This window comes from Cervus elaphus, chromosome 21 (assembly GCF_910594005.1).
Source record: "Cervus elaphus chromosome 21, mCerEla1.1, whole genome shotgun sequence".
NCBI classification, from domain to species: Eukaryota; Metazoa; Chordata; class Mammalia; order Artiodactyla; family Cervidae; genus Cervus; species Cervus elaphus.
Window position 1 is genome coordinate 76,818,156 of NC_057835.1, and position 17,727 is coordinate 76,835,882.

The 17,727-nt window shown below is 40.5% G+C and overlaps 2 protein-coding genes across 11 annotated transcripts in view; one reads left to right on the forward strand and one right to left on the reverse strand.

Annotated features, from left to right (window-relative positions):
- The window catches only part of RMDN1 (regulator of microtubule dynamics 1), a 35,099-nt gene extending 25,200 nt beyond the window's left edge, over nt 1–9,899 (forward strand). Inside the window, exons 6-10 of one of the 4 annotated variants that reach the window (XM_043880064.1) lie at nt 2,250–2,305; nt 4,136–4,223; nt 5,639–5,669; nt 9,077–9,210; nt 9,774–9,899. In XM_043880064.1, coding sequence (XP_043735999.1) covers nt 2,250–2,305; nt 4,136–4,223; nt 5,639–5,669; nt 9,077–9,210; nt 9,774–9,824 — 360 coding nt within the window. In that variant the 3' untranslated portion in view covers nt 9,825–9,899. Of the gene's footprint in view, nt 1–2,249; nt 2,306–4,135; nt 4,224–5,638; nt 5,670–9,076 lie in introns of all 4 variants that reach the window. The other 3 variants (XM_043880065.1, XM_043880067.1, XM_043880066.1) reach the window with 3 other exon arrangements.
- The window catches only part of WWP1 (WW domain containing E3 ubiquitin protein ligase 1), a 136,645-nt gene continuing 128,807 nt past the window's right edge, over nt 9,890–17,727 (reverse strand). For 6 of the 7 annotated variants that reach the window (XM_043880060.1, XM_043880063.1, XM_043880057.1 and 3 more), the window contains one exon: nt 11,556–15,711. In XM_043880060.1, the coding sequence (XP_043735995.1) occupies nt 15,612–15,711 (100 nt within the window). In that variant the 3' untranslated portion in view covers nt 11,556–15,611. Of the gene's footprint in view, nt 10,259–11,555; nt 15,712–17,727 lie in introns of those variants that run through there. The other variant, XM_043880062.1, reaches the window with a different exon arrangement.

Consider the following 17,727-nt stretch of genomic DNA (forward strand, 5'->3'; position numbering starts at 1 on the left):
ATCTTTGCTATTATAGACCATCTCAAAAATACAAATTAAGAGAAAGTGATGAAAACAAACATATTTATTGTTACTGATTCAATTCCTAGTTATTGTAATGAGTAGCGGAAAAGAGCATTGGACTAGGAGTCAGGAGACCTAGCTTCTTATTTGGGCATCGATACTATATATATACATGTATATACACACACACACATTCGTACACACATACATTGATATACATACATATATATTTGAATTTAGTAATATAGATTTTTCACATTTTAAGACCTTTGAAATCAGATTGCATTATATATAATCAGCAGTGCTTTTTTCTTAGTGGTATATAAAATAATGGTGTGTCATAACTTTTATGTTATCTTAGAGATTCAGTGAAATAGAATCTCAGTGGCATTAGATAAATCACTTAAATTATTTTGTGCCTTGGGTTGTAGAAATACCTGACAAATAACTTCCAAGTGAACAGTGAAATACTGCATACAATAAATTAATATATACTTCAGAGAAACTATGAAGACTATAGATTATTTAAAAATAAGCAGTTTTTAAGTGTGTATATTAGCTATATTTTTTAAATGACAGTGTTTAGTATTTACGTACTTAAAAGATCATTTAAACTACTTCTATTTCAGATTCCATTATTACATCTAAAGCCATAAGGAATTACTATCTTTGTATTGTTTTTGAAGACACTTAAACTTACGACAGAAAGGATTATAAAAGAAAAGGTTTGCTTGAGTATAACCCCTCTGAATACATCCCAGAAGTAACTTAAATTGTAATTCCCCAAGGCATCAGCTGTATGTGATGAGTTAGCTTCTTTCCTTTGCATCCAAATGGACTAACTGTTTTACATTCTTGGCAGAATGGAAAATATAGTAACTTGTATAATATTTTGTAGGGCTTAATTTTCTGGTGGAACTCTGATTTGGAAAGGCTGCTTAGAATAGGAGCTGAATATACTTTAAAATATATTCTGCTGTGTAAAGCACATAACTTTATTTATAGAAAAGTCAAAATTAGGTCAATGCTGATTTCTCCCTATATTATTGGTAACAAGATTTCCACCAAGTCATGTGTGATTAGCCTTATTTTAGCTATTCACTCTCCCATTACTAACATTATAATCAGTGTTTGTAATAAAGGGTCTGAAACACAAAAAAGTAAAAATAATGATGATTCTGATGATAGAAAATATTACTGTGTTAAGCACCTCCTGTTAACTTGCTCATTTAATTTTTACCACAACCTTATAAGTTAAGTGTACTGCTTTCCTGATTCTGTACAAGAGCAAACTCAGGCTTGGAAAGAATATAGAACTTGCTAAGGTCATAAAGTTAGAGGTCATCGAGCTGTGATTTGAACCCTATTAGTCTGGCTTTAGAGTCACTCTAGTAACCAGTACAGACACTTAAAAATGTGTGTTTTTAAAAAAAAAAAAAAATGTGTTTCACACATTATCAACTGAAAGTGAAGATGTGTTTTTATACAAAAGCGTAAGCTAGGAAGTCTTAATTTTTTTAAAAAGGGTTTTTTTTTTTTTTTTATCTTTAATAGGATTAACATAAATCTGTGAGATTTCCTTAGTGGATTTCAACAAAATAATGAAAAATAGAGAAATAATTTCTTCAAAGTTATTCTGTAGTTTATGCTTTACATTAATTCACATAGGACTTCCACATAGTAAATAGAAATTAGGGAGACTATCAATATATTTTATATTGTACATAATTATTCTATTAATGAATTCTTTGAATAAGTAGTGTTGATTCTCCTTTTGTTAAATATAGATGGGGAAGTTAAACCAAATTTGCACATAGGAAGAGACTTTATAACATTACGTATTTTGTTTTTCTAACAAAGAATAATTTCACTTAACAGTCATATAGGACTTGCCACAAAGAACTTTATTATTTAGTTTTCTTTTAATCTAGAAGATATAACTGAGAGCTATATATTGTTACTGTTTTCAAATTAGATTCATTTACAGATTTTGTTTTCTTTCCTCTTGCTACATCCTACTGTCAGTTTCTGAATCTTATAAAATAGTAACCTAAGTATAAGTAAGTAATAGTGTGCTGAAATATATTAAAGAGTCAAAAGGAAGAAAATTGGTGTTGATTATCGTAGAAAAATTGAAATTATGGGTTGCAGTTTTTAAAAAAAATCATGGGTTTTGTCAGCAATATGGTAAAGTACTTATTGGTGTTTAGAAAACAAATATGATTCCTTTTCTCGTTTCTTGTTAGAAAGCAATCGAGCTGAACCCTAAAGATGCTACTTCAATTCACCTTATGGGTATTTGGTAAGAAGATTTCTTGAAATAAATATTTCAGTGGTACTTAGTGTGATCTTGTTTTGTAGTATATAAAAAAGTAAAATGTTTGAAATATTATTTGAGAGTCAAGAGTGTTTAATCCATCAGATTAACTTACAGTTGTACTGGTTATTTAGTGTTTGAAGTGAAGTGAAGTGAAGTCGCTCAGCCATGTCTGACTCTTTGCGACCCCATGGACACCAGGCTCCTCTGTCCATGGGATTCTCCAGGCAAGAATACTGGAGTGGGTTGGCATTTCCTTCTCCAGGGAATCTTCCCGACCCAGGGATCGAACCCAGGTCTCCCGCATTGTACCGTCTGAGCCACCAGGGAAGTCCATTTAGTGTTTAGTATTTAGAAAATACTAAATTTGATTGTGATTTTGTTAAGTATTGTTATTCAGATTATTTAGAAACAGGTATTAAGATTAAAAAGGCATTTAAACTTTTCATTAAACCTTAGATTCCCTTTTTTGGGGAAGATTATTCTTGTTTACCAGACTGAACGGATTGGATTAAGCTAACTACATAGTAATACAATAAATAGGATGGCCTCAGAGGGTCTTTGTGTCTTCAAAGTGTGTCAGATACAGTGTGATTCATCTGAGGAATTTCAGTATCTTTCCATTTTTATGTAATCTCTGTTTAAAGCACATCCTTATCTTGCCGGTATGAGCATACACCAGTGTGTTAAATTCTTACTGGTTTGAGAGTCTTAGGTTTACCACCATTTTCTTTACGTGTGGTCTACAGAGCTGAGTATTTATTGTCTTCTGTGAGGGGTAACAGTGCAAAGTCCGTATCAAACTCTCTTTAAAGAGAAGTAAATACCTTTTAAAAGAGAAGTAAATACTGGATAAAGGACATGTTTAACGAAACACTTACTGAGTGAGAATTAATGGTAATTGAGGGACAGTAATTCAGATGCTGGTGACCAGATATGAATGAACTACAATTTCTTCCTCAAGGACTTCAGACCCTAATCAAAGATCGAACACTTTTTTCCTCCTTATTTCAGAAAGTTGTCGAGAGTTTTGATGTTATTTTTTTTATTAACCTTTTTATTTTGTCCTGGAGTGTGGCTGGTTAACGATGCTCTGAGAGTTTTGGGCGGACAGCAGGGGCCTCAGCCGTACAGACCCACGTGTCCTTTCTCCCCCGAGCCCCCTCGTCCAGGCGGCCACGTGACACTGAGCAGGGCTCCCTGCGCCTAGAAGGAGCCGAGGGCTGCTAGTGGGGGCGGGAGGCGAGCGGGGAAGGCTCTTCAGGGCGGGTGGGTGGACAGGCGCTGTGTGTAAGACGGATGAGCCGCACCGGCCTCCTCTGCTGTCGGATGTTCGTTATTGCCACACGCTTTCACACTTGTAGACTTGCTGGTTGCTCTTGTCATTTAGGTATCCCATGCTTTGTTATTTTTCTTGTTTTTTTAAAAACTTCTCGAGTTAGTTTTTATGTAAAAAAAATAGGGGTAATGATTCTATCTCATTTTATTATTGTAAGGAGTAGATGAGAGAATCACTCAGCTCAGCACTTTGCACAAAGTGAGTACTCAGTGGTGAACGATACACTGTATCATCATTACTATTGTAAATGCTGCTTACACCTAGTCGCAAAATAGACCATGATCGATGGATCAATATAAATAAGTCTCTAAATAATTCAGTATAAATATTAACCTACTGGATATTATGAGAAGTATAAGCTGTTTAAATATACAATAGGAGAAGATTCCTTTTATATATGTTAAGATGCTTAGTTCTCTTTAGGAGAAAAAAAGACAGTGCAATTTGAATATATGTGTCATTTTCTTTCCCTATAGGTGTTACACATTTGCTGAAATGCCTTGGTATCAAAGGAGGATTGCCAAAGTGCTGTTTGCAACTCCGCCTAGCTCCACCTATGAGGAGGTAGTGTGAGGTCCCTTGTCGGTTAGTACTGGTCTCTTAACCGCTGGGCTGCTCTGCGGTGTCCGCACATCTGGAGCTCTGAGCAGTGAGGGCCGCCGGCACGTTCCAACGGCCCGTGCAGCCCTTACCACAGAGGCTAGTGCTTATGATCCATGATGGTGAGTGTTTGTTTTCCCCTTTAGGTGAATGGCTGAGCATTCTGGTATATTGCAGCTAGAGAACCCCATGGCCAAAAGCTACCTTCATTTTCTGTTTGAAATCTGTACCATATGAAAATTATAAAATAGAGCAGGAAATACACAGTTGCTTCCCAGTATATTTTAGGGACACATTCTAGGCTTCCCTAGTGGCCTGGCCGGCAAAGATTCTGTAAGATAACAGCCGTCTGTCTGGGAATTAAAGCATGTTTGTATTGATAGATACTACTTACAACATTTTTTAAAAGCAGGCTTGAAAGGCTTATAGTCTCATTTCTAAGGTCTTTTGCTTTTCCTGTTAAAAATAAAACCTGAAAGGGATTTCAGGGCACGTGCTTTGGGTTTACTTACCACAAAATTTTTAGAGTAAGGAAGGAGACGGTTGAAAAAGATTTCCCAATACTTGAATCATGAGCTTGTATCACAGTGCTTTCTGGGAAGCTACAGTGTAGAATTTGATGTCAAGAATATTTAGTTGTATAATCAGAACAGAGTTGTGAAATATTTGTTTTTATTAAAAAGAATGCATTCTCACAAAAAAGACACAATCATCTCTACTATGACAAATTAGTTATGTATCTAAAAGATCAAGTGTCAGTTAATGTGCTATGAAAACAGTTTAAGTGGGACAAAAAGGAATTAGCAGGGACTTCCAGGCTGACACGAACATCTTATGTAGGGATTTCAGTTACAGAGGGCTCTTACAGATGCATTGGCCCAACCTGTGTATCCCTGTAAACACAGCTTTTGATTTTATCTAGTTTTTATTCATAAAGCCACTGTTCTGATTTAAGAAGAAAAATGTCAGAATAATCTGAGTTGTACATGATAATGATCTTTCCTCTTTCCTTATGATGCTGGTTTCAGTCCAAGTTCTGAGTAACAGTCAAGTCATTACTAGAAATGGGCCACGTACTGTAATCTGTATTCTGATGATTTCATAGTGTTATGTTCAATTTTGCTGTATTAACTCCCACTGTTGATGAATTGACTGTTACTGTTTTGTAAGGGGATCATTCTTTTAGGATGGTTTGATTTACTTCCTATCTTATATTTAATGCAGGAATAGATCTTTTAATGTAGGAGTAGATCTAATGTAAGAATAGATCTTATATTTAATGTAGGAATAGATCTTATATTTAATGTAGGAAAATGCTTTTTAATACTGACTCTGTTTTAATCCTTTTCAATGTATCTGGGCTTTTGTGTTTTTGACAGGCCCTAGGCTACTTTCACAGGGCAGAGCAAGGTAACGTTTTTTATTTCCTATAACTGTATGAATGTCTGACATGTAATAGCAATTTTTTAAACAAAATTATTTGTTCTGATATACTTCATAAACTTCTTTTTGAGCTGCTGCTGCTGCTAAGTCACTTCAGTCATGGCCGGCTCTGTGCGACCCCATAGACGGCAGCCCACCAGGCTCCCCCGTCCCTGGGATTCTCCAGGCAAGAACACTGGAGTGGGTTGCCATTTCCTTCTCCAACGCATGAAAGTGAAAAGTGAAAGTGAAGTCGCTCAGTCGTGTCCACTCTTAGCAACCAGACACTCCCAAACTATTTTTTAAATTATTTGTTTGTTTATGGGTGTGCGGGGTCTTCGTTGCTTCGTTGTGACCCCCCACTGGTCACAGCGAGTGGGGGCAGCTCTGCTGTGCCTGGGCCTCACTGTGGCGGCTTCTCGTGTGGCGCCCGGGCCGAGAGGTCTCATGGCTTGTGGAGTCTTCCCGGACCCGGGGTAGGACCCGTGTCCCCTGCATTTCCACCCACTGTACCACGAGGGAAGTCCTCAAGTAATTTTTAAAAGTCCTTATTTAGTAAAGATCACCTGAGAAAGAAATAAACTTACTACTGAACTTAGAGCTGCAGTTCTAATGATCCTTCATTTGATGTAATTCAGCCTTCCTTTTTGGGAGGAGGCGTTGACAGATTAACTCTTTAGTTAAGATCACACAGCTAATCAGAAGCATGTGTTTATCTTCATTTAAAATTTTTATTGTTTGAAACCAAAGTATAATTGACATGTAACACTGTTAGCTTCATGTGTACAACATGACTTGATATTCATACACATCATGAAACGATCACAAAAGCAAGTCTAGTCAACGCCTGTCAGCCTTACACAGTTACAGAAAGTACTTTTTAAAGATCAACTGTCTTAGCAAATTTCAGATGGCATTTAAATGAGAACTCTCTGCTGTAAACCAGGTCAGTCTTTGTTCTGTTGCAGGCAGTCTTTTGTGATGAAGAGTTTTCTGTTACTCTTACTTTGAAGAAACAGCCAGCCTAGAAAACATCAGCCTACGTTTATCCTTTCTAACGGCAGAAACTAGAGATGTCAGAGACAGAAGCCTAATGTCCAAATACAACCCGCCACCCGCCCAAAAAAAACCATTGCCAATATATTTCTATAAAACTTAATCAGAAGAAGATTAAAACAATTTACTAAATTTCAGAGCCTAGTCATATGGACTTGTTCAAATGCTTTCTATATGATAGCAAAGCATTTTTGAAACATGTTTCTTGTAAAGAATTTTGTCTGAATGTTAACTCTCTCTGTAATGTGTTAATTCTCATTTACTGTTAACGACCTTCCGTTGATGTCCTCTCATGATGGTAGTGTTACATATCATGGGTATGATGTGGGAATGCAGTTTTCTCAAATAAACTTAGAAGTATAATCACAAAGTTAAAAAAGCACCTTAGGAGACTTAAGCACTTGGGTTGCTGAGAAGAACACGGTCATGCTTTTGTGGAGCTAAAATGGCCCTCGGTAATTCGTCACCTCCAGGCCTCACTGTATGGTCACCTCCTCTTGGGGCCTTCCTCATGGCTGATGTTCGGTTTAGAAGCTCCTCCTATGCTTTTAGTACCCTTTATTTCCCCCTTCATGGCCCTTATCAGTCCACAGTGTGACTGTTTCCCTGTCTGATGCTCTGCACCCTCGCCGCTTAGCACAGAACGCTGGGCAGACTTGCCGAAGGACGGCGTAAGCGGGGGCGGAATGAGTGAGTCTGCCTAACTCCGGGGAAGCCTTACGCACATCAGCATGGCATCTTACAAACATCTTCAGATTAAAGAAGTAAAACAAGTTTGGGTTTTACTTGACAAATGTAGTTAATCATAAATCATATCCAGGAAAAATTATAAATATAGAAGGGTCCTTAAATACAGATAGGAGAAAACTGTATAGAATTAATGAAGACAGTCCTATGCTTTCATTCATAGGCTTTTTCACATTTTTGCTTCAGCCAAACATATTCTCCACTTTCCTGTTTAGATTCTATTCAGCGTCCAGGTCAGCCCAGGTGTAACCTTTTAGCTGCTTTTTTTGGTTTCCCGTAGAACTTTAAAATTGGTACTCCTGTCAAAGCAGTCCTTTTATTCTTACGTTACATTCAGGTGTGCTCATGCTGGTCTCTGCTTTCCATTATAAATTCCAAAAGAGCAGAGACTTCATCTGTGCTCAAACATAGCCCACGGGCTTCCCTGGTAGCTCAGCAGTAAAGAATCTGCCTGGAATGCAGGAGACCCGGGTGTGATCCCTGGGTCAGGAGGATCCCCTGAAGAAGGAAATGGCAGCCCACTCTAGTCTTCTTGCCTGGAGAACCCATGGACAGAGAAGCCTGGCGGGCTGCAGTTCATGGGGTCACAGAGAGCCAGACACGACTCGGCAACTAAACCACCACCAAACATAGCCCACGCTCAATAAAGGCTGATCAGATGTGTGTGTGTACACACACAGACACACACACACACACACCATCATGACTTATTTACTCAGGCAGCAAGGACACGCTGCGTCAGTTCGAGGCACTGTTCTGGGCACGTGGGATCCAGGGAACCAAAGAGGTGGGCGTTTTGTCTATCAGGACCCCCTCCGGCTTTCATCTGTTCAGTGGAGAACCGATTTTATAAAGTTTCTGTGAAAATAAGAAATGTGTGTAATATAAATGGCTAGCACAAAGTAGACACTCAAAAAATAGTAATTCTCTCAAATTTTTTTGATAGGAATAGTTGAACAAAGGAGACCCTCATTAGCCTAGCGTATTACAGTAAGTCCCTCACACACAGACTTTGAAGTTGGGAGCTTTAAGACAGGGAAGCTGGGTCACATGTCCGCTGTACACGGTCACATGCGTGTCCCCGGAAGTGTGTGCTTCTGTGTGCCGGGCAGTGCGTGTCGGTGTGGTGGTGCGGGATCTTTATTTCAAGCCCCGGAGGTCCGGAAGCAGCAGGGCCGTAGCTGCCATCTCCTGTCGCTGACGAGCCTTCAGCTCTGCCGTCTCCCCTCCTCCTCCTCCTCCAGAAAGTAGCTCTTCCTGTCTGTCCGCTCAGCGCCAGCCCCTGGATGCCAGCCGCTGTAGTGCACTTGTAGGATTAAAATGTTTTCTTTTATGTATTATTTGTGTGAAAAGTATTCCATACTTTCCTACATAGTCCATTGTGTTAGCTGGCTACCTAGGCTAACTCTGTTGGACTTTGGAACCAACACCGGACTCACAAATGTGTGCGCTCTCAGAATGGGTCTTGGGGTTACTGTATTGGCATCTAGAAAATTTTAGAAATTGGCATTTTAGAAAATTTTAAGCCTTTCAAAATAAGAGCAATACTGTCTCATGGGAGATAAAATGTAAATTCTTTTTCTTATGTACAGTGGATCCAAACTTCTACAGCAAAAACTTGCTCCTTCTAGGAAAGACGTATTTGAAGCTACACAACAGAAAGCTCGCTGCTTTCTGGCTAACAAAAGCCAAGGACCACCCAGCGCACACAGAGGAGGATAAACAGGTACAGCGTCTCCAGTGACAGAGGCAGACAGGCTTCCTGAGGCTCGTTAAGGAAAGGGGAATCAAGCACTGCTTCAAAAGTGTCATTGTCCAAATGCATGTTATTAAATAATACTGCTTGTTTCAAATGTATACAGCAAATGTTTTTGGAGAAGGAAATGGCAGTCCACTGCAGTATTCTCGCCTGGAAAATCCCATGGACAGAGGAGCCTGGCGGGCTACAGTCCATGGGGTTGCAAAGAGTTGGACACGACTGAGCACACGCACAGCAAATACTTAGTTACTGTCAAGAAACATGTATGAATTGCTCAGTACAGTGTAGAATCATCCCTGTTTGACGTATCCATACATAACAGATCAGGTCAGATTTCTAACACATAGAAGGCAGGGGTGTGTGCTAATGTGAGCGTTCTCTAAGAGTCTCACCTCCGAGTTCCCTAAGAAGTTTTCCTTAGTGGACTAGCCTGGTGTTCTGAAACTCTCAGAAACTACTTTATGAACTTGTTTCACGAGTGGATCTCTGTGCTGTACCGTTTGTTTATAATGTGTGTTCTTCCATTTTAGGTACAGATGGAAGCTGCTCAGTTACTCACAGGCTTCAGTGACAAGAACTGAGAATTTTTCAATGAAGTAGCTAAGAAGCATTGCCTTTTCATCAGATTTTAAAGATAATAAATACATTAAGTATAACTGTTCTCTGGCTGTTCTTTTAATGTGACCATTTAACAAATATACAAAATTCTAGATTTCTTTACAAATAACAAGGCAAAAGAAACGATTCCACAAGAGTGGCAGAGACGTCTCCATGGCTTAGAGGCAGAGACACCAGCGATACAGCAGGGCGTGAGGTCTCTAGGGCGGACCGCACGACGTCAGGATGGGGACCAGGGAAGGAAAGCCACAGTGTGGGTGCGCTGGCTGCCGAGGGGGCATTTTCAAGTTGACTGATTCAAGGCTGAGCCCTTGCAGAGAAGCAGCAGTGAGCGAGAAGCTCGGCACGATGGGGGTTCTTGGTGTAACGCAGTTAACTGACGTGTCTTGGGGCCAGCCTGCATAAGGAAAGAGCTCCGTCAGGAGGGCTGAAAATGGAGTGGTTTCTTCTTTAAAACGTGAGGTAGTCTTAAAAGTGGATTGATTTTGTCACTAGGCGAGCCCAGTCTATTTCCTAGCGGGTGAAAGGAACGTGGAACGCAAGGAGAAATGGAGACGAGGGTGTTTGAAGAGTGATCCCTGGGGTGCAACCAGTGCGGATTCCAAGTGCTGTGAGCAGCAGTGTCTTGAATGTCACTTGGAGACCTCTGAGAGTGTGTCTAGGCGGAGTGCTCTCAGAGGGAAAACAGACAGTGTGGGCGTGCACTCTTCGTGGTTATCATGGGTCCTTTCAAACAGAAGCAAAAACTCAAAGTACTGGACTATTTATACCCATCTCTGATTCAACAGTTGCTAATCTTTTGCTATATTTTACTTATGTATATATTCATATATTTACGTGTATCTGTAAACTCTTGAAATAGTAGACAACATATTTCATCCCTAAATATTTCAGCATTCATTGTCTCAGAGTAAAGACATCCTTCTAAACAAACACAAATTCATATTACAACTAGAAAGTTAACAGCAATTCTTTAATATCCAGCCATATTCAAATATCCTTAAATGTCCCAACATGTCTTATATACTTCTAGAAACCAAGATTCAAAGATCATACATTGAATTTAATTTTCCACCTGAGTTTTAAAATCTAGAAGAGTAACCCATCTTTCTCTCACAGCATTGACTTTTTAAAAAGGCCAGTGCAATTGTCTTCCAAACTGTCCAAATATTTAGACTCAAAAAGCCTGAGACAGGCTTCATCTGGCACCAGTTCACTCGGGTCCGTGTCAGGCTTCCCGACACTCGGATGACCTTACGGCAGCGTCAGGAGCAGCGCGTCCAGGCAGCTCCAGAACGACCATCGCCCCGGTCACAGCTCGGGAATCCCTAAGGGACAGGCCGTCCGAGTTTCCCCATCCCGGGAAGTCCGCAGCTGTGGTTTCCTGTCAAGTATCTGGAGTCGTCCCAGTCCAGACACAACATCCTTCCAGAATGGCCTTACTGACCCACCTTTAGAGAAACACTGTTCCATCTTATATGTATATTAGATCTTCTTTGACGTTTATATTTATCACTTTCTCTGATAGATACTGCTTGTCTTCACTTTTGAGATATTTTTCTACAATTTTCCCCCCCTGATTTATGTTAGTAGGCGTTTCACATCTTCATGTTTTTTGGTCCAGTTCTGAATTTCTAATTTGGATTTTTTTTCATGTCTGCAATTATTATTTAGATTTAATTCATACTAGTATACTGTGTTTAAGGATTTTACTGGGTTTTTTTTTTCTGTGTTTAGCATTTTCATCTGAAATTTCGTTTTCAGTTTTCTCTTTAGAGGGACTCTGAATGTCATTTTTTGGAGGAATGACTTGTGTGTGTGTTTAATAATGGGAGGTAAGGGGTTTGGATTAGTTCAGTAACACCCTCAGTAATTTACAAAATGAAATAGTTTTGTAAAATAAGGTTTCTTTTAGTCATAAAGCCATTTATGGAGGGGAGGATCAGTCTTTGATATTTTATAGAGCTGTTTAAAATTTTTTCCTTTGAAATAGATTCGTAAGAAGTTGCCAAAAAGTCCTCTCAGAAGGGCGCTGCGGCTGCCGCCCTCCGTTCTCCTCGACGGTAACAGGTAACTGCAGGCCCGTGTCAGAGCCAGGAGGCTGTGCAGTCCACAGGCCGTGTTCAGACTTGACCACCCCTAAGTGATCTCTCGCGTGGGATCTGTGCAGTGTGACATGGGTGGATTTCTGTAACTGCCCCAGTGAAGATACAGAGCTGTTCCATCTCAGAGACTTGGTGCTGTCCCTTACGTCACACATTCCCTGCCACCACCCCTAATCCTGACAACCGCTGATACTTCCCTGTAGTTCTCTATAATTTGTGATTTCAAAAACATTATATAAATGAATCATACAGAATGTGATCCTTTGAGCTTGGCTTTTTTCATTTGGCATAACTCATTTGAGATCCATCTAACTTTAGTCAACAGTGCCTTTTTATTGTTGACTAGAGTTCATTGTATGGTGCACCAGGTTACTTAAACTATCCACCTCGGGGCATCTGGGTGGTTCCCAAACTCTGGCTGCTATGAACATAAGGTATGACTTACATCGGTTATATCAACATACTTTTCCTCTCTGGGACAAACGTCCAGGAGTGTGGTTGCTGGGTCTTTTATAGAGCTGCTGTTTCTCTTGCCCCTCTACAGAAGAATAAAACTTCCTTCTCCAAGGAGTGGTTCCTCCCTGCGATTCTGATTGTGTGCGTTTTCAGCCTCTCTTGACTGCCCCGGAGTCTGACCTCCCGGTCTCACGCTGCTCCTGGCCTTTCTCCGCTCTGGCTGAGAACTGCTGCTTCCGGGAGGGAGCCCTGGGGCCCCGTGACTTCCCTGCCTGCAGCGCCCACTCGATGCAGCGCTTGTGTTCCAGAGCTGACTGCTAGTGTGAGGGCTGGTTCCCCACATCCGTGTCAACAGAAGTTTGCAGTGTTGTCTTCTAAACACACCACAGACACGGGCTCCGGGTGATCACAACCGCCTCTCCTGCACCCGTCACCTTGTAAGAAAGAGAGCAGACACTGGACTGGAAAGCGGCTGTTCTCCTCTTGTTGCCAGAAATTCTCCTGGGTGGGCTAGCTGTAGATTTTCTAATGATTTTTCTCAGACTCTTTAATTACAACAAGGAAAAGACAAAAAAACCCCAAAGAACCTAATGGAATTTTGAGGATTAAAGAACATGTATTTACCAGGGGTATCAGTAAATATTTAAAAATGCTGTTAACATCTGATTGTCCTTGGTCAAAGACTGGGGAAAGAATCTGAAATTTGGGAGATGCCACTTGTGTTCCCACTACAGTGTATGTGCTGCAGACCTGAGGGCAGAAGGTGCCACTTTTGGACTACTCTCTGTTACTGGTTTGGGTTCCCCCGCCTTTTCATTTTTTGTTACCTACTTCAACCAGAGAACATTTCTGTTTGATGCTGTAATGCCGACGAGAGTCTTTTGAGGTTCAACCAAATATTTAGACTCAAAAAGCCTGAGACAGGCTTCATCTGGCACCAGTTCACTCGGGTCCGTGTCAGGCTTCCCGACACTCGGATGACCTTACGGCAGCGTCAGGAGCAGCGCGTCCAGGCAGCTCCAGAACGACCATCGCCCCGGTCACAGCTTGGGAATCCCTAAGGGACAGGCCGTCTGAGTTTCCCCATCCCGGGAAGTCCGCAGCTGTGGTTTCCTGTCAAGTATCTGGAGTCGTCCCAGTCCAGACACAACATACCATCTAGGGGTCTTTTTATGAACAGAAAAGGTATTCCCTGAAGCACGGTAGGCACACCAACCTACCTAGTTTTGAAAGCTGGAAAAGCGAGGTGTCTGACCTGAGGCTGGAGGGCGGGTGTTTTATTTAACTTTTTTGGTGTGAAGGGCGCTGAGCTAGCCTCTGAGTGCACGTATCAAGACAAGCAGGGATATCCTGCCTTCAGGCCTGCATTTCTAGGAATAACACAACAGAAGAGCCTGATGCGCTCTCTGGGACGCTGGTTTCCGCTCTGAGGCCGCCTGTGGTTCAGTAAGTTCTCAGCTGAAATGGGGGCAGGCGTGGGCACCCTGAGAAGGTCAGACGCCACACGGCTGTTTGTGCACGCTGGGCGGCAGCCGCTGCCATCTCAGCGAAACTCCTCAGCGGCGCCGCCCTCGCGGTCTGAGTCAAGTGGCCCTTTCGAAGACTGGGCACCCTCTCATGCACAATCTGTCCTACACACTAGTTCTCTTGTTTTTTATTCTTTAGGCATGAGAATAACTAGAAAGTCAGGAATGAGGATTTGGGGAAAGTATTCACCCAAGTGGATCACTGACTTTTATTTCATCTTTACTATGAATTCTGAATAAAAATGCAGAACATAATCTAAATATGTAGAAAAATAAAGTTTTGGCAAAGCAAAAAGTATTGTTCAGAGAAGTTAAACTGTATCCTAGTATCGTCTGTATGTACTCAGTGAAATATGTTACTGGTAACATTCTAAGATGTCAGTTCCATGGTTAAAAAAAAATTTTAAGTTAATGAAATTTATAGTGTATATTGAAATAATGATACAAGTGGAAATTTAAATTTTTATATTAATAAGGAAGCCCCACTTGCTAAAGCAGCATTAATATCATTTACATCAGATTGTTATACATTTTTGTAGTTCAGTAAATGTCTTTGATAATGAAAAACAAAGTATTTACCTAGGACAAAAATAATAATTTATATAAAAAAGGGGGGAAGACCAAAATATTTTTATATGCTTATTCAGATACATAGAACTTTCATGACTTTAAGAGGAATGAAGATATTCAAACTGTAATAGGAAATCATTAGACTTATTTGAATATTTAGATGCTTATGTAAGTCTTCAATCCATCTGGTTTTATAAAACCAAAATTTCAAACACAAAAGCAGAAAAGTTCACCTTGCCTTTTTATATGTTCCCAAGTATCAAATTACATCAATTTATTCTGTATTTTAAGAACATCATAGACTTTAAAACTAAAGTACAGAAGTGCCTGATTCTTTTTAATCCCACAAATACCTAGCATCCCAAAGTAACATGTAAACAAACCTCTATGCTGCTCGGTGGATTCTCTCCAATTTCCAGAATAAACTACAAGGTAGTAGATCTAGTATATGAGTTACTCATATAAGTTACAGTTTCATTAATGACTTTGTGTTAGTGATGTAGCAAAGAGGGAAATTTTTCAACTACTGTATTTATTTAAAATAAACTGACAGGTTCAAGCACCCATCTTAAGAAAAGCCAGCAGCACTTTTTTAACATATTCAAAGTAAGATTTTGGCCTAAGCCCTTAATACCTTCCTGAACAGCCATGCAACTAAACACCCTCAAGAGATGTTCCATCAGGGAAAACACACAGAGCAACCTGCACTTTCCCTGGACGACATGAACAAGGCAGAGCAGACCCAGACCACTGTCGAATGAGCGGCTGTCACGTTTAACACTCTGAGCTCTATAAAACTAGAGCCACCATCATAGACGCTTATATAGATATATAGTTATTTTTAATAAAGTCTCTTGCTTGCTTCAAAATTTAAGGATTTTTTTTTTTTTCCTGGTCAGTCATTTCAAGGGAACAATAAATAAAGTAGAAAAGGATGAGCTGTTTTGCATATTTCTGTGGAAGAACGGAAAACATTTATACTTTTGAGAGGTTCAGAAAATTCACTGTACAGAATGAACAGCTTATGTACACTGTGCAACTCTTCTCGGCTGGGGGATTTGAACGCAAGAGCTCCTCCGAGACGAGAAGCCGCTCATTCTTGTCCAAACCCCTCTGTCTCCTCTATCGCAAAAAGAAGTTTCTCCTTTAGTTGTTCGTAACTCTTATACGGTGGTAGATCCAAGCGATTAAAACTGAACAGAAACAAAAACAAAATGTGTTTTCAATAAAATAAACTCTGAAAAGATTTCTAATACATGTTTAAAATACATCTGAAAAACAGAGGAAGAATGTAAAAATTTTGTTGGAAGTATTCTAACAGACAATTCACTACTATATTAATACTTATTGAACATAATATTAAATATACAAATTTTCTTATAGCAATCAACTCAATTTTAAGACCTATTCATAAAAATAATGTTTCCCAGAGAAAGCTGGAATTACAAATAGTAACTGTAGCAATAATGGATAAAACCGCTGGAATTTTTTTTTCTCTTTTCTATAGTACTATGTGACATTGTTTCCGGAGTCCCCCTAACTTCTTCTCTTGGGTTAAGAGAGTCCATTTATTTCACTCATTCACCTATGAATTCACTTACTCATCAGTTACTTACTGAGAATCTCTTCTGTATCAGGTATTTCTCCCAGGAGCTAGTGATACAGAGATGAAAAACTAAGGCCCATGTTCTCACTGAACTTACATTCTAGGGTGGAGACTGTCTATCACCAAATATATACTTTTGTCTTTTCAAATATCTTGTCATATGTTGGGCTTCCCTGACAGCTCAGCTGGTAAAGAATCCGCCTGCAATGCAGGAGACCGAGGTTTGATCCCTGGGTTGGGAAGATCTCCTGGAGAAGGGAAAGGCTACCCACTCCAGTGTTCTGGCCTGCAGAATTCCATGGACTGTATAGTCTATGGGGTCACAAAGAGTCGGACAGAACTGAGCCGCTTTCACTTGTCATATGTAAAATTATTTCTAAAATAAAGTGCTTGCAATCTTGCCAGATTCAAAGAGAATTCCCTGCTGGGATTAACTGATGAAATACAGAAAACATGGAAAATGCTTAAATCATCAATGTATTATTTTACGATTTACAAAGGTGTAGACTAGCATTTAATTTTTTTAAGACGCATCACTGAGTCGCTGGGTCAGGATTCAGGAGTTTCGGACTTCAGTCCCCACTCTATTTGCGTCTAGTGAGGCAGCCTGAGAAGTCAAAACCGTCCTGCACTCTATCTTCTCACGTGGAAGGTTTCTAGAGATGGCCCAGTTCCCTCCTATTCCTACCAGTTACCTGCCCTGGTCAGGAACTGGACATCAGGAAAGAGCCTTCTGAAACAAGGCAGCCGATTAAAAGTGTGTTCTTCTCAGACCATGTTTCTCTCTCTTGAAAAGCCGTCCATGGTAACAAGTAAGGGAGCCGTCCCCTGTCCCCTGGGCCTGAGGCGCAGTCTGATGGTGGACGGAGGTCAGGGGAGACTTTCCAGCAGGAGTCCGGTCCCCTGCCTGTGTCAAACTGTCCTTCGTTCACCGAGTCGCCCCACCGTTCCCCCCGACCCCCTCTGTTGCTACCACATCCACCTGTGTCTACTTCCTCCTCGTCTTTGATCTAGACCATCAGGATTTCCTGCCTGCCGATCTTGTGTAGAGTTTTCTTTTTCACTTCTTCACAATCTATCTAGCCTTAGATCAGTTGCAGGGGTCCTTTATTAAAAAGACATGCAAGTGTAAAACCCCCTTGCTGCTGCTAACTCCTGTGGAGGGGGCGGGGGAAGGAAGCCTGGGCCGTCTGTTGCGGGCCACCACTCATTCCGTGTTCTCCAGGCAGACCACACGCCCGTCTGCTCTGTGGCCATGCTCTTATTTACCGCTCTCCATGTTCCGGAATACCCCCTCGCCTATGAAAATGTTACTAAGAATCAGTCCAAATGCTACAAAACTTCCTCCAAGAATTCTCTTTGAACATGTTATATAGACTTCATAATTCCCCTCTCCATAAGGTCTTTTTATTTCTATTTAGGATTTACTCTGTATGATGACTGACTGGTTTCTTCCAATAGATTCTAAAGTTCACAAGGGCAGAGTCCCCTCTATCCTCCTGACAGATCCATTTTGCGTACAGGAGACATTTAGTAAGTGTTGAGTTGAACCATGTGAGAAAATGGGTATCTTTAAAATATTCAAAAACATGGCTCTAAGACA